The sequence below is a fragment of the Tamandua tetradactyla genome, chromosome 3, assembly GCF_023851605.1.
Source record: "Tamandua tetradactyla isolate mTamTet1 chromosome 3, mTamTet1.pri, whole genome shotgun sequence".
NCBI classification, from domain to species: Eukaryota; Metazoa; Chordata; class Mammalia; order Pilosa; family Myrmecophagidae; genus Tamandua; species Tamandua tetradactyla.
In genome coordinates, this window is record NC_135329.1 from 154,240,479 (window position 1) to 154,255,414 (window position 14,936).

General features: G+C 34.4%; 1 protein-coding gene across 1 annotated transcript in view; it reads right to left on the minus strand.

Moving 5' to 3' along the window:
* Positions 1 to 4,636: 4,636 nt before the first annotated feature.
* The window catches only part of CERKL (CERK like autophagy regulator), a 137,960-nt gene continuing 127,660 nt past the window's right edge, over positions 4,637 to 14,936 (minus strand). Inside the window, exons 7-12 of the mRNA XM_077154363.1 lie at positions 14,670 to 14,847; positions 14,531 to 14,590; positions 13,769 to 13,794; positions 13,567 to 13,675; positions 9,754 to 9,850; positions 4,637 to 4,819 (exon numbers count right to left, since the gene is read on the minus strand). Of these exons, the coding sequence (XP_077010478.1) occupies positions 4,637 to 4,819; positions 9,754 to 9,850; positions 13,567 to 13,675; positions 13,769 to 13,794; positions 14,531 to 14,590; positions 14,670 to 14,847 (653 nt within the window). The remainder of the gene's footprint in view (positions 4,820 to 9,753; positions 9,851 to 13,566; positions 13,676 to 13,768; positions 13,795 to 14,530; positions 14,591 to 14,669; positions 14,848 to 14,936) is intronic.

Sequence of the window (14,936 nt, forward strand, 5' to 3'; positions counted from 1 at the left end):
ATTATGTTAAAACACTGAATGAAGCTGCATGTGAGGTATAGGTTTTTTGTTTTTGTTTTTTTTGTTTTTTTTTCTTTCTATTATTGTTTTAATTCTTATTCTGTTGTCTTTTTATTTCTTTTTCTAAATCGATGCAAATGTACTAAGAAATGATGAATATGCAACTATGTGATGTTATTAAGAATTACTTATTGTACATGTAGATTGGAATGATTTCTAATTGTTTTGTTAATTCTTTTTTTAATTAATAAAAAAAAAAAGACACAAAGACTGAAAATACACTAGAGGAGTTCAAAAGCAGATTTGTACAGCAGAAGAATCAGTGAACTAGAAAACTGGATAAATGAAATCAATCTGAAGAGCAGAAAGCAAAAAGAATGAGAAAAAAGTGAGCAGAGCCTAAGGGACCTGTGAAACAACATTAAACACTCTAATATATGCATTATAGGAGTAGAAGAAGAAGGAAGAGAAAGGGGCAGAAATAATATCTGAAGAAATAATGCCTGAAAATATCCCAAAATTGACTATAAAAAAAACAAAGAATATACATATTCAAGAAGCTCAATAAACTCCAAACAGGATGACCCCAAACAGATAGACTCTGAGACATATCATGGTTAATATGTCAACTGACAAACTTAAAGAATGACAAGAGATATGACAAGAGAGATATGACTGCTCTCATACAAGAGATCCTCAATAAGATTAAATGCTAATTTCTCATCAGAAACCATGGTGATTAGAAAGCAGTAGGATGACATTTATAGAACTGACAGAGAAATTTTGACAGACAAGAATTCTAAATCTGCCAAACTGTCCTTTGGAAATGACAGAGTTTAAGACAGTCCCAGATAAGGAGCAGAGAGACTACCACCACCAGAGCTGCCCTGTGAGAAATGCTAAAGGAAAAACAGTATGGAGGGTAAATACAATGCCAATATTATTGTATTCTTGGTATGTAACTGCATTTTATGTCTTGCAAGATTTAGACTATGATTACATAATAATATTTCTATGTTATTAGGGATGCAAAATAAAAAGATGTAATGTGTGAAAAAGAACAACATAAAAAGGGGGGAGCATAGAGGTATAGGAGCAGAGATTGTGTATGCTTTTGAAATTAAGTTAGTAAAACTTCAAACCAGCTAGCTACAGATTTAGAATATTAAATATAAATCAGTGGTAATCACAAAGAAAGTATCTAAAATATATACAGAGAGGTTACTAGATCAACTATACACAAGGAAAAGCTACAAAAGAAGACATGGGGGGATGCAAAAGACATACAAGTAACAAAGAACAAAATGGCTGAAGTAAGTCCTACCTTATCAGGAATTATTTTGAATGTAAATGGATTAAACTCGTCAATCAAAAGAGACAGGTTGGCAGAATGGATAAAAAAAGTATAATCCAACAATACGCTGTATACAAACGGCTCACCATAGACCCAAACACAACTAGATTGACTAGATTGATTTTAATAATGCTGGAATTAAAATCAGTAACAACTTCTCATCTGAAGGAACTAAGGAAAGAAAAGCAAACTAAATCTAATGTTAGTAAAAGGAAATAAGTAATAAAGATTACAGTGGAGATAAATGAATTAGGGAAAGGAAACAAATTGACAGCATAAATGTAATCATTTGGTTCCTTGAAATGATCAATAAATGTTAGCGTAACTTTAGTTAGACTGTCAGAGGGAAAAAAGAAAAGAAGCAGAAAAATTCCAAAATAAAAGAGGGTAATTACTACTGGATCTTGCAGAAGTTAAAAGGATTTTAAGAGAATACTATGAATAATTGTATACCAATGAAATAGATAATCTAGGGGAAATAGACAAATTCCTGGAAATATACAATTTAAATAAACTGACTCAAGAACATATAGAAGATTGCAACAGACTTATAACAAGTTAAGGGCAGTGACTCGGTAATCAAAAACTTCCCAACAAATAAAACCACAGGGAAATTTTACTAAACAATTCCAAGAAGAATTAACACCACTCCTCAAATTTTCCCCAAAAACTGAAGAGGAAGGAACTCTTCCTAAGCATTCTATGAGGCAGACATCACCCTTATACCAAAGCCAGATAAAGACAGTACAAGAAACTACAGATCAATTTTCCCTGGTGAATAGAGGCAAAAATTTTGAATAAAATACCAGCAAAAAAAAAGAACAATAAGTAAAAGAAATACTAGCAAAGTGAATCCAATGGCATATTAAAAGGATTTCACACCATGACCAAGTGGGATTTATACCAGAAATTCAAGAGTTGCTTAAATTGAGAAAAATCAATGAAATAAGTCACATTAACAGAATAAAGGAACAAAATCACATGATGATTTCAATTGATGCAGAAACGACAACTGACAAAATCCAACATCCTTTCATGATAAAACCCTCAGAAAAATAGGAATTATAGAAGGTAACCTCTTCAACATGAAAAAGGGCATTTATGAAAAAACCCACAGCTAACATTACACTCAATGGCCTTTAAGAAATTAAAGACCTAAATAAATGGCAAGATGGCCTGTGTTCATGGATAGGAAGACTTAGTATTATTAATATGCCAATACTACCTAAAGCAATCCACAGAGTTAATGCAATATCTATAAAAAAAAACACAGGGGCCATTTTTTTTTTTTTGGCAGAAATTTGATCCTCAAATTCGGATGGAATTGTAAGAGGTCCCACCTAGCAAAATCAATATTGCAAAAAAAACTCAAAACACTGTAGGTCTTACATGTACCAATATCAAAGCTTACTATAAAGCCCCTAGTAATTGAAACAGTGTGGTAGTATGGTACAGACATAAAGACAGACATACAGACCATTGGAACATTCATGACCAACTGATTTTTGACAAGGGTACCAAGTATATTTTTAGGGAAAGAAGACTCTCTTCTACAAATAGTGCAGGGAGAGCTAGATATTCTTTTGAAAAAGAATGAAGGTAGACACATACTTCACACCATATGCGAAAATGACTGCTAAATGGGTCAACCACTTAAATATAAGTGCTAAAACCATAAAACTCATAGAAAAAACCAAAAGGGTAAACCTTCATAACCTTGGATTTCATAGATATGATACCAAAAGCATGAGTAACAAAAGGAAAAATGGAAAAATGGACTACACCTAACTTAAAACTCTTTTACACCAAAGTACACTATCAAGAAAATGAAAATACAACCTGTAGAGTGGGATAAAATAATTGCTAAACAAATATCTAAAAAGGGTTTAATATACAGAATGGGTAAAGAAGTGCTACAACTCAACAACAAAAAAGACAACCTATGTTGCTAAATATTTTCCTGATTAGATGTAAGAACTTTCTACTTCATATTTTGAGAACATTCACAGTCTTGACAGCTGATCAAATGTATCTAAGTGTTTAATACTTAGAATTTAAGAACTTTGCTATCTGAATTTGCAGAATTTTTCCTTGTTGCCTTAATTTTAAATTGTTGTATGAAACTTACTGCACAAATACAGGCTTTACAATGATTAAATGGATACTTTATTTAAATAAGCCTATGGGCTAAGCTAACTAAGATATCCATTTTTGGTGGTTCTAAGTATACTGTTTGCTTTTTTTAAATGAAAAAAAATGAAAAAAAAGACATAAAAGGTAAAGACGCAGGTAACTATAAAAAGCAAAAAAGACAAATAAACCAATTTAAAATTGGGCAAAGGACTTGAATAGATATTTCTCCAAAGAAGATATAGTGAGCACATATAAGGATGCTCTGCATCACTGGCCATTAGGGAGATGCAATGATACACCATTTCATGCCTTCTTGTTTAAAAACAAACACAGAAAATAATGTATTAGTAAAGATGCAGAGAAATTGGAATGATTTTATATTTTTGGTGATATTGTAAAATGTTGCAGCCACTGTGGAAATCAGCTTGGTAGGTTCTCAGAATATTAGAAATACAATTACCATTTGAACTAGCAACCCCACTTCTAGGTATATAACCAAAATAACTGAAAGCAGGGACTTGAACAGATATTTTTACACCAATATTAATAGAAAGCATTATTTGCAATAGCCAAAAAGTAGAAGTAACCCAAATGATCAACAGAAGAATGGATAAATATAACGTTGCCTAAATATGTATGTGGATATTGAAATACCATTCAGCCATTTAAAAAAGTTTTGATAGATGCTACAATATGGATGACTCTTGAAGATACCATATTGAATAAAATAAGCCAGACACAAGAACACAAATATTGTATGACATCACTTATGTGAAATACCTAGAATAAACAAATTTCCTAGAGACAGAGAGTAGTTTACAGGATACCATGGGCCAGGGGACAGTTACAGCTTAATGGGAGAATTTCTGTTTGACGTGATGGAAAAGTTGGAGGAATGGATATTAGAGATGACAACACAATATTGTGAATGTAATTAAAGCCAAAAAATTGCATATTTCAAAGAGGTTAAAATGAGAAATGTTGAGATGTCTATGTTACCATACTTTAAAAAGGTTTCAAAAATCACCTGAAAGTTTAAAAACTTATCCCCCCAAATGCTTACATGATGGTATGAGTGAACAGAACTTCCATTATACTAGGGATTTTGTGTCTACTCTGTGAACACATGAGGTTGTGAAATAAGTAGACTTACCTAACATGGACCTCTGATGACACTTCCATTAAATCACCATCTATGTTCCAAGGGAAACTGTTTTCTGGAACAGGTTCATGAGGTTCATCTTCCCTTTCTGGATTATTTTCACTAGTATTATTCTTTGGATGAAGTTTTACTTCTTCAACAGTGTAAGTCTCAACAAATGGAAAGTTAAACTAAATGAAAAAAAAAATGCAAACAATCAGCATACTAGCTTTATCCCTTACTGCTAATACAAACTGAGAAAGTTCTCTCTGCCTTTTAATTTTTTTATTCGAGTTGTGGGTTCACTCAATAATCATGCACAAAATCCATGATCCTCATAGTCCATCATATTATCAATGCTTTGTATTAGTGTGATGTTTTGTTACAATTCATGAAAGCACATATTCTAAAATTGTACTATTAACTATAATCCATGGTTTAACTTAGAGTTGACTGTTTGTATTGTACAGTTCCATGGATTTTTAAAAAAGATATTCTAGTACCATATATAGATCCTAAAATTTCCCATTTTATCCACATTATAATCCAGAGCTGTTAATTACATTCAAAATATTGTGCTACCAACACCATCATTCATTACCAAAATTTTCCATCAATTCAAATAGAAACACTGTGTGTTTTAAGCCATAACTCTGTATCTTCCATCCCTACCCTATCACCTGGTAACCTCTATTCCATGTGATATTTTTCCTTTTGCATTTGGCTTACTTCACTTGACAAGATGTCTTCAAGGTCCATCCATATTGTCACATGTATAAGGAATTCACCCCTTTTTAAGGCTGAATAATATTCCACTGTGCATATATTCCACATTTTGCACATCCATTCATTGGTTGACAGACACTTGGGTTGCTTTCATATTTTAGAAATTGTGAATAATGATGCTATGAACATTGGTGTGCACGTATCTGGCCAAGTTCTTGCTTTAAATTCTGTTGGGTATATACTTAGAAGCTGGATTGCTGTGCCATTGGTAATTCTATACTTAACTTTTTGAGAAGCTGCCAAACTGTCCTCCAATTTGGACACAGCTGCACCATTTTACATTCCTACCAGTGATGAAAGAGTGTTCCTATTTCTCCTCCCCAACATCTGTAATGTTCCATTTTCTAAAAATACTAGTCATTCTGGTGGGTGTAAAATGTTATCTCACGTAGTTTTGATTTACTTCTCTATAATGGCTAATGATATTGAACATCCTTTCATGTGCTTTTTTGGGTCATTTATATATCATTTTTTGAGAGATGTCTAGTCATGTCTTTTACTTACTTTTTAATTGGGTTGTTTGTCCTTCTGAGGTTAGATTGAGGACTACTTTCCATATTCTGCATTTTAAAACTTTATCAGATATGTGCATTACAGATATTTCCTACCATTGTGTAGATTGTTTTATGTTCATGACACAGTCTTTTCTGATGCAAAAATTTTTAATTCTGATGAGGTCCTATTTATAAATTCCTTTTTCTGTTGCCTGTGCTTTGCATATAAAGTCTAAGAAGCCACTGACTAATACAAGGTCCTGAAGATGCTTCCCTACATTTTCTTTTAAAAGGAGTTTGATAATTCTGGCTCTTATATTTAGGTCATATATTTATAATTTTGGCTCTTATATTAATATTTTGAGGTTTTTTTTTTAAATATGGCATGAGGTAGGGGGCAATCTTTGTTAAAGAGACTGTTCTTTCCCAATTGGGTGATTTTTGCCCCATAGTCAGTTGTGAGGATTGTTTTCTGAGCTCTCACTTATATTTCATTGGTCTATATGTCTGTCCTTGTGCCAGTAAATAAATAATTCAAGATCAGGAAGTGTGAGTTCTCCAAATTCATTTTTCTTTTTCAGGATGGTTTTGGCTATTCAGGGCCCCTTACTATTCCATATAAATTTGATGACTGGCTTTTCCATTTCTGCAAAGAAGGTTGTTGGAATTTTGACTGGGACTGTGTTGATTCTATAAATCACTGAGTAGAATGATATAACAATTTTTACAATATTTCCAATAATTCTAGACATGAGTATGGAATGTCCTTCCATTTCTTTAAGTCTTTGGTTTCTTTTAGCAATGTTTTATAGTTTTATATGTACAAGTCCTTTACACCCTTGGTTACAATTATTCCTAGATATTTGATTCTTTAAGGTGCCCCTGTAAATGAACTTTTTTTCTTGATTTCTTCTGATTGTTCATTACTACTGATTTTCACATGTTGAACTTGTAAACCACTGCAAAGCTCGTTAAAGGTTGGGGATATTCTGTATATAGAATCATTTCATAAATGCTGCAGTTGGCTGCGCAATAAATGTGGATCAAATAATTTAGTAGGCAGAAGAATACACAGACTTCATGAGGCTGCCAAGGAAGGTTGAAATACTAAAGCGGCAATAATGGAAGGCTTGCAATGCTAAACAAGGATATGTAAACAAGGATCAGCTGGTCGTCACTGGCTGAATTTACTCTTCTCCCATTTGTTGTCTCCCAACCATGTCCAAGCACAATTGTATACCTTTAAGAATATGTGAGGTAGGGAAGCAAAGAGGTGCAGCCCTTCTGGAGGGCAGTGTGGTGGCTCCACAGGAGGCTAGGGAAGGGGCTGCTGTGTGATCCTGCAACCCAGTAGTTGGGTGCATACTTGGAGGAATTGAGAGAGGACGGGAATGAACATTTGCACACACTGCTGTTAATGGTGGTAGTGTTCAAGTTTTGCAATGGATGGAGGTGACCTAAGGATACATCAACTAAGGAATGGAAGGGAGAACTGTGGTGTATACATACAATTGACTATTGAGCAGCTGCAAGAAGGAAGGAATTTATGAGGCACGCAACTAGGCGAATGAACCTTGAGGACAGTATGTTGACTGAAATAAGCCAGAAACAGTAAGGCGATATTAGTGAAGCTATAATGCTTCACTAATATCGACTAACAATAATGTGCAAACTCTGAGAATTGAATTTGAAAGCATGTTATCAGGTGAAGGCCTATTGTAAATGTTACGATTGTAAGCTCTCACAGCAGTCACATCTATTCTGGAGTTGTAACTGTTATTTATAAATTCTGAGATCCTGAGCTCTTTGTGTACAATCTGGTAGTTCCCTCGAACTTCAGTTGTTTGTGTGACACCTGAAATTCAGAGCTAGAGTTCTGCAGCTACAAAAGTCTGTGCTACCCCATACAGCAACTGCTTAAAACATTGAAAAAGTAATCAGACTTCAATTAGAGATATGAATGAGGCTGATCTGGGTAGGACTAAGGTAAATTAGACTAAAGGGTAAAGGATGATATTGACTGTATTTTAAAACTTCAACTTCTGTGTGAGACCAAAGGAAAAAATATTTGGTGCAAAATTTATATTTTCAATAGCACACTAATCTAACTTGTATGAACAACTTATTTGAACATATAACTACGTGGAAACTTGGAGAGGGAATGAGACCTTGCTGGTTTGCACAGGTTTGTGTGATGCCCTGAAACATTCCAGGGTCATTTGGGTAGAAGATTAAAAAATATTTGAAAGTACCTCTAAGAGACTGGGGAAAAGGGTGGAAATATTTAACTTCTCCACCTGGGGAAGACCTGATATTTTCACAATCACTGGGGACTGCCAATTTGATGGACCAGGCCCTTGATCTTGGGTCTTGCCCTTATGAAACTAAATCCTACTAAAGGAGAAGTTAAGCCTATTTAGGATTATGCCTATGAGTCACTCACAGATAACCTATTTTGCTGCTCAGATGTGGATTCTCTTTCTAAGCCAACTCCACAGGTGAATTTACTGCCCTTTCCTTGGTGGGACATAGTCCCAGTGCTGTAAATCTCCCTGGCAATGTAGGAAATGACTTCCAGGGATAAGCCTGGCCCCGGCATTGTGGGATTGAGAAAGCCTTCTTGACCAAAAGGTGGAAGAGAAATGAAAGTTTCAGTGGCTAAGAAATTTCAAATAGAGTCAAGAGGTCATTCTGGAGGTTATTCTTATGCAGTATATAGATATTCCTTTTCAGTTTTTGGTGCAACTAGAGGGAGATATCTGAGACTATTGAACTGTAACCAATAGCCTTGATTCTTGAAGATGATTGAATAACTATAGAGCTTTTAAATTGTGAATGTGTGTGTGTGTGAAAACCTTGTGACTGACACCCCTTTTATCCAGTGTATGGACAGATGAGTAAGAAAAAAAGACAAAAAACGAATAAATAGTAGGGGGGAGGAGGAGTATGAAATGTTTCAGGTGTTCTTTCTTACTTTTCCTATCTTTATTTTTTTGGGGGGATAATGAAAATGTTCAAAAATCTACTATGATGACGAATGCACAGCTATATGGTGAGCCACTGATTGTACAATTTGGATGATTATATGGTATGTGAATATACAATATATCTCAATAAAATTGCATTAAAAATATGTTGAGACCATAGGAATTTATATCAATACCTATGTAATTTAAGAATTATAAATCTTGAGATATTCATATATTTCCAGAATCAGTTTCTTAAATCTTAGATCAAAATATCTGCCTAAGAATATGGCCCATACTAGTTATTGTTTCTTTTTAAAGCAAATGACTTAAATGAAAATGTAAATACATACCCATAAGGACCACTACACATTCAAGTGTTGAATAAAATTTAAGATATCTGTATAAAGGTGGTATATTTTAAAATATGTACCTGCAAATCTGCTTCAATCAATGAACTAGGCAGATCTGCAAACAATGTCAGAAAAATCTAAACGTTGTAACTAGTGAAACTCTGCTGCCACAAAATCAAAAGGCTGAAAATCTCATATTTAATTACTTTTCATTCTCAAGAACAACATGAGTAGGTAATTTTATCCTTAATGTGTTCACATTTCAGTATAGCATTGCATTTTCTATTTTCTCTGTGTGCAAAACATAAATGTAAATAACCACCACACCATAGTTTTAAAAAGGTCAATCTACATTAATACTGGTCGATGTTTTTAAAGTTTGAATAAAATACAGGTTAAAGAAAGGTTAATATATTCAGAAGAAAATAAAGTCTTCTTATGACAAAGGCGTGATATCAACTCTTATAGCATATCTGCCTCTATGATTAATAGCTTGGCACATAGTACCAAAAAGATTTTACTATACCTGATTCTTTACACTGGCATATCTTTTCAGGTGCTTTATAAATTCTGGTCGAGAAGTGTTTCGTGCAATTATAAGAGCCATACTTCCATTATTTAATCTGAAATTAAACATTTGTTATGACATGAAGAAGCTTATAATAGACTGCACAAAAATAACTCTATATATTTCCTTATGACAAATGCAGTGTTTACAATAAGTTTTTGGAAAGATAGATAAATCATTGTCATATTAAATTTACCTGAAATTCTTAAACTGTATCATCTTCTGTTATTTTACAAGTTAAGTAGGCTTTCAAATCCGTTTTATTAAACAATTGATTTCTTCCTTAGCCTAGTGTTTACATTAAAGGGTTTTTTAAGAAAGAAACTTCATGCATCCTACTCACACCTCAAGACACGATTTAAAACTCCAATGTAATGATTCAAGAATTTTTTTTCATTTTTAAAAACTTTTATTGAAAAATTTAACATAATATCATAGAATATTTGGAAGGCAAGAAGAAATAAGTTACAAGCCAACAACCCATATGCAATTAATAAATATAACTAATGTCTAATTTTCCATTGTTTTTCTTAGGCAGATCTATTTAATGTAGTTAAAATTAAAATGTACATACAATTTTGTTTCCTTTTTTTATCTAGCACATGAAAACATTTCCTAAACTGCCACATTATCTTTTTTTTTAATTTCAAAGTACATCACAACAATTAGTAGTAGAACAGATTTCAGAGTTTGGTGTGGATTACAATTCTATAATTTTTGTTTTTTTACTACTAGCTGCTCTAAGATTCTGGAGACTAAAAGAAATTTCAATATAATGATTCAGCAATCATACTCATTTGTTAAACCTTACCTTTTCTATATAACTCTGCCATCACCCTTGATCATTCTCCCATTCTTTAGGGGCATTTGGGCTATGCCCATCCTAACTTTATCATGTTGGAAGGGGGCTGTTTATAAAATGGGATTGGGGGGATGGAACTAGTTGATGTTCTGGAGAGGCTGGTCCCTCTGCTGTTCAGGACTTTTCCAGTCCAGGGACCCATCTGGAGGTTACAGGTTTCTGGAAAGTTACCCTAGTGCATGGATCCTTAGTAGAATCTTACATAATGCCCTAGGTGTTCTATAGGAATGGTTTGGGTTGGGGGTTGGCAAGTTATAGTAGGTTGGTAGCAATGTCTAACTTCAGCTTGCATAAAAGTGACCTACAGTATAGCCTCCCAACTCTATTTAACTCTCTCAGCCACTGACACCTTATTTGTTACACTTTTGTCTCCCTTTTGGTCAGGATGGCATTGTTGACTCCCTGGTGCCAGGGCCAGACCATCCTTGGGAGTCATCTTCCATGCCGCTAGGGACTTTCACCCCTGGATGTCATGTCCCATGTAGGGGGGAGAGCAAGTAACTCTTAGGATACCTATAGGTAGGGTAAGCTTCTCAGCTACATACATAAGCTTCAAAGAGCAAGCCTCAAAATCAAGGGCTTGGCCTATTGATTTTGGTGTCCCTAATATTTGACACAATATCAGGGGTTTTCCCAGTGATAAAGTTTAGTAGTTTCATATTTTTTCTCCTATCCATTATTTAGGAATTCTTAATGCAAAACCATGTATGTTTTTTACCATGTATGTTTTAAAAATATATATTAAAAATGGTTAATATATGCAAATGATTTAAGGTATAAATACTTTCTAAAATCTAAGGTAGGATTTACATGTTTATTTACGGATGGAAGTTTTAAGTGGCATGGGAACCTATATAGCTCAATTGGCTCCTGAATAGATGAAATGGAACGAAGAAATGTTACTATAATATGGTCAAGTTAAATGACACAGCATTTTAATCTTGTACAACTATTCTGTTCTATATGAGACAAAAAAAATTCAGAGGTATGAGTTACTGTCAAAGAAGTCACTTGCAACAGCATTTAGCTTTAGAAGGCAGTTTGCAGCTATACATGCAAATGACTTCTAGCTCTCTTTCAGTACAAATCTAAAGTTGTTCCAAGAATAACAACAGTGACATAAAACAAGCAAACAAAAAAAAGAGCTCTTTAATTTTTATAGAAGCTCGAATTAGAGCTATAAGGGACCTTGGAGATTCTATCTAGTCATACTTATTTTATGAAAGGAAAAGAAGACACTTGTTTAAGTGATTTGTTCGAGGGGATATAGAGAAAAACAAAATAATCACTAGAACCAGAGCTCTTAATTCCGAGTATCTAGTGCTCCTTCTATTCATTAAAAAAAATGCTTAATTTTTATTCATAAACATGAAAAACCTTTCATATGTCTACGTCTCAATACTTACTAATAATTGAAACACATCTATGTGACTGTCACCACTCTAAATGCTTTATATATATTAAAACATTTAATCTTAGAATATAAATATATTCACTCCTATCAGCAATTTGCATGGAGGCATTTGGAAGTAAATTATGCTTCATCGTGAAAACAGAAGTCTGAAAGTTGACTCTCCTGTGCAGTTATCCTGAATCATTCATTCAGAAGCTGTCTCTGAAAATCTCTGGCCAGCAGTGTAAAGGGCTTTGCAAAAATGGCTATGTTTGATTATAATCCATAAAAGAAAGAAATCTGTAACTAGTCATCCTTCTCTGAAAAAGTCATCAATAATGATTAAACCTGGAGCCTCAGCAGCTGAATTCTAGTCAAGATGACAATTTATGGGCACCTTTGAAGGAGGTATAAATCAAGTGCTCCAAAAAGTACTGAACTCCCTCCCATGCACCAGAGAGTGGGGGAGGAAGGAAGGTTAGATAAGCATTGTCTCAAGTTCTGCAGAATTTCAGTGCTAGCCATGTCTCCATGGTGTGTGTTGAGGATCCGGGTTGGGGTGTGGTGGGGCAGGCACTTCAAGGAAGCACATAGGAGCCTAAGATTTCTAAGGGTGTGATGAGAAAACAATCAGGGTCAATTCCTACCACACATAAGCTTCAAGATACTCCTTTAGACTTAGCCCTAGAGGCCATTAATGAGGGCTGTGACAACTGGGTTTTTCAAATGAAAGTCTTTCATTTCTCTTTTTCTTCACTAACTTTATATATTTCCCTGTCCACTACCTCGGTATCAGTTGCCAAAGCAGAAATTTAAAATCAATTGCTTTTCCTAGCTGGCTAAGTATTTTTCTGGAAAATTGAAACTAATCTTTAACATGAAGTTATAAGTTGCCAAAGTACCTGTCATTCTTTTATTCCATTTCCAGGCAGAAATCTAGGGTTGGCTTTCTTTTACATTCTATAGGATTGGATTTGAGACAAATATTTTCAGAGCAATAATGGACAATTGCTTGAAAAACATGTGCCACCGGAGAAATATCTACACCTTGAGATAAAATGTCTCATGATTTATTCATCGCCAATATGGGCAGTAGGTGCATATCCACCATCTTCACACTAAATAAATGGGAATGCTTCCTTTGAAAAAATGACATAAAATATACATACCCACAAGCTTTGCATGCTAAGTAAATTTTTGTATACATTAAAATTGGAAAACGTAGACAGTCATAAGAAATGCCAGAAATGAATGTAATATTCTAACAACGGATAGATAGAGCAATAAATTAGCCATCAAATAACATGATAAAATTATGTCAATAATACCCAAATTATATTATTTTAGCCTTAATGACATTAAAATCTCAATGTTGTTATCTGGTAATTTTTCCAGTTTAACAGTGGTCCTCAACCTCTTCTGATGACGAATGCCAAAGGCAGCCAAAGAAAGCCCATCTCTCGATAAGATTCTAGATAGGTATGAAAAGCATCATTCAATACAAATGCTTACTAACCTGGTATTAGGTGCCAAGCCTCTCGGGGCCACTGAACACAGGCACGGAATTGCCATAATGCTGACATTCAAGAACTGACCCTGGATTACGTGCCATTGATCATCACAGTCTAAAGGCAATGGAAGTGTTTGTTACTTTCCTCACAGGAGCCAAATGTCAATAGGACCTAAATCAGTACTCAAAGAGATAATTTTGGACTCACCAGATTTGGGAGATCCCTGTGCCCTCCTGAAAGAAAACCAGAGAGGGAAACAGAAACACATAACACACAAATAGCATTTATTAATATGAGGAAATTACAGAATCCAATATTGCATATTTTAAACACTTTCTTAAAGTAATTAGAAGTAAGAAAAAATATGTTAACAATTCTGTTACTGCCAACATTGTAATGGGTTAACTCAGTTAAAGGTAGAATATTATAATAGGAGCAATGTTTTGTAAAAGACCAGGGCCCTTCCTTCAATGACAACTTATGCAATTAATTACTACTGTTCTCTCAGATTTCAGCTTGTCAGTTCCTATGTGAAGTCTACTGCATCTCTCTGACAAGGACAATTCTCACTCTAATGGCATTCCAAGCATCATGTGCTTCTATATATTATACTGTAATTCCAGTTTTAACATGGAATTTAAATGTAAGTGTGACTGACTTACATTTGTATTCCATTTTAGATAGGTTACCATGAGGGCAAAAATTGGCTTTTGTTGTATCTAAATTATCTGCACGTAGTAGGCACTTAATAAAAAGCTGTTGAATGAATGAGTGAACGGTCTAAAGACAGAAGTCAAACTACATGGCCTACTGGAAGAGGACTCCACAATTCTATATGCTTTACCCGTATGTCAGAAAAACAACCAGCTAGCCTAAAGTGCAAGTTTGATAAATTATTTATGTCAAAATGTTTTATGCTTTAAGGAAAGATGCTTAGAGATTTCTATATTGCTTTGAGCTTTGGCCTACCTTTCTTGTAAATTCTGAGAGCCGTTATATGGTAAAAATGATATTTCACAGGCCTCTGGCCTAAAATATAATGAAATTTGTTATTAACAGTCACTGAATCTGGGATGTGGAATTTTTGAGATTTAAGAAAAAGACTTACTTAAGTTTTGCCAGTGCCTTAAGTACAGCAAAATCTCTCCGTTGGTTAGGGGACATCCATCGATGTTTTTCTGCCAGAGCCAAAGTTCTTCCACCAAAGCCAAACATGGCTGAGAATCCAAAGCGAAGAAGCTTGCCCGTGGTGCTGAAGGTACAGACATCGACCAGCTGTGTGTGCCCTGGTATGTCACCCGCCAGTCAATGAGTGCAATAGGGCCAGTTCCCAAAACAGCAAACAGAGGACAATATATTAATTGACTCATAGAAG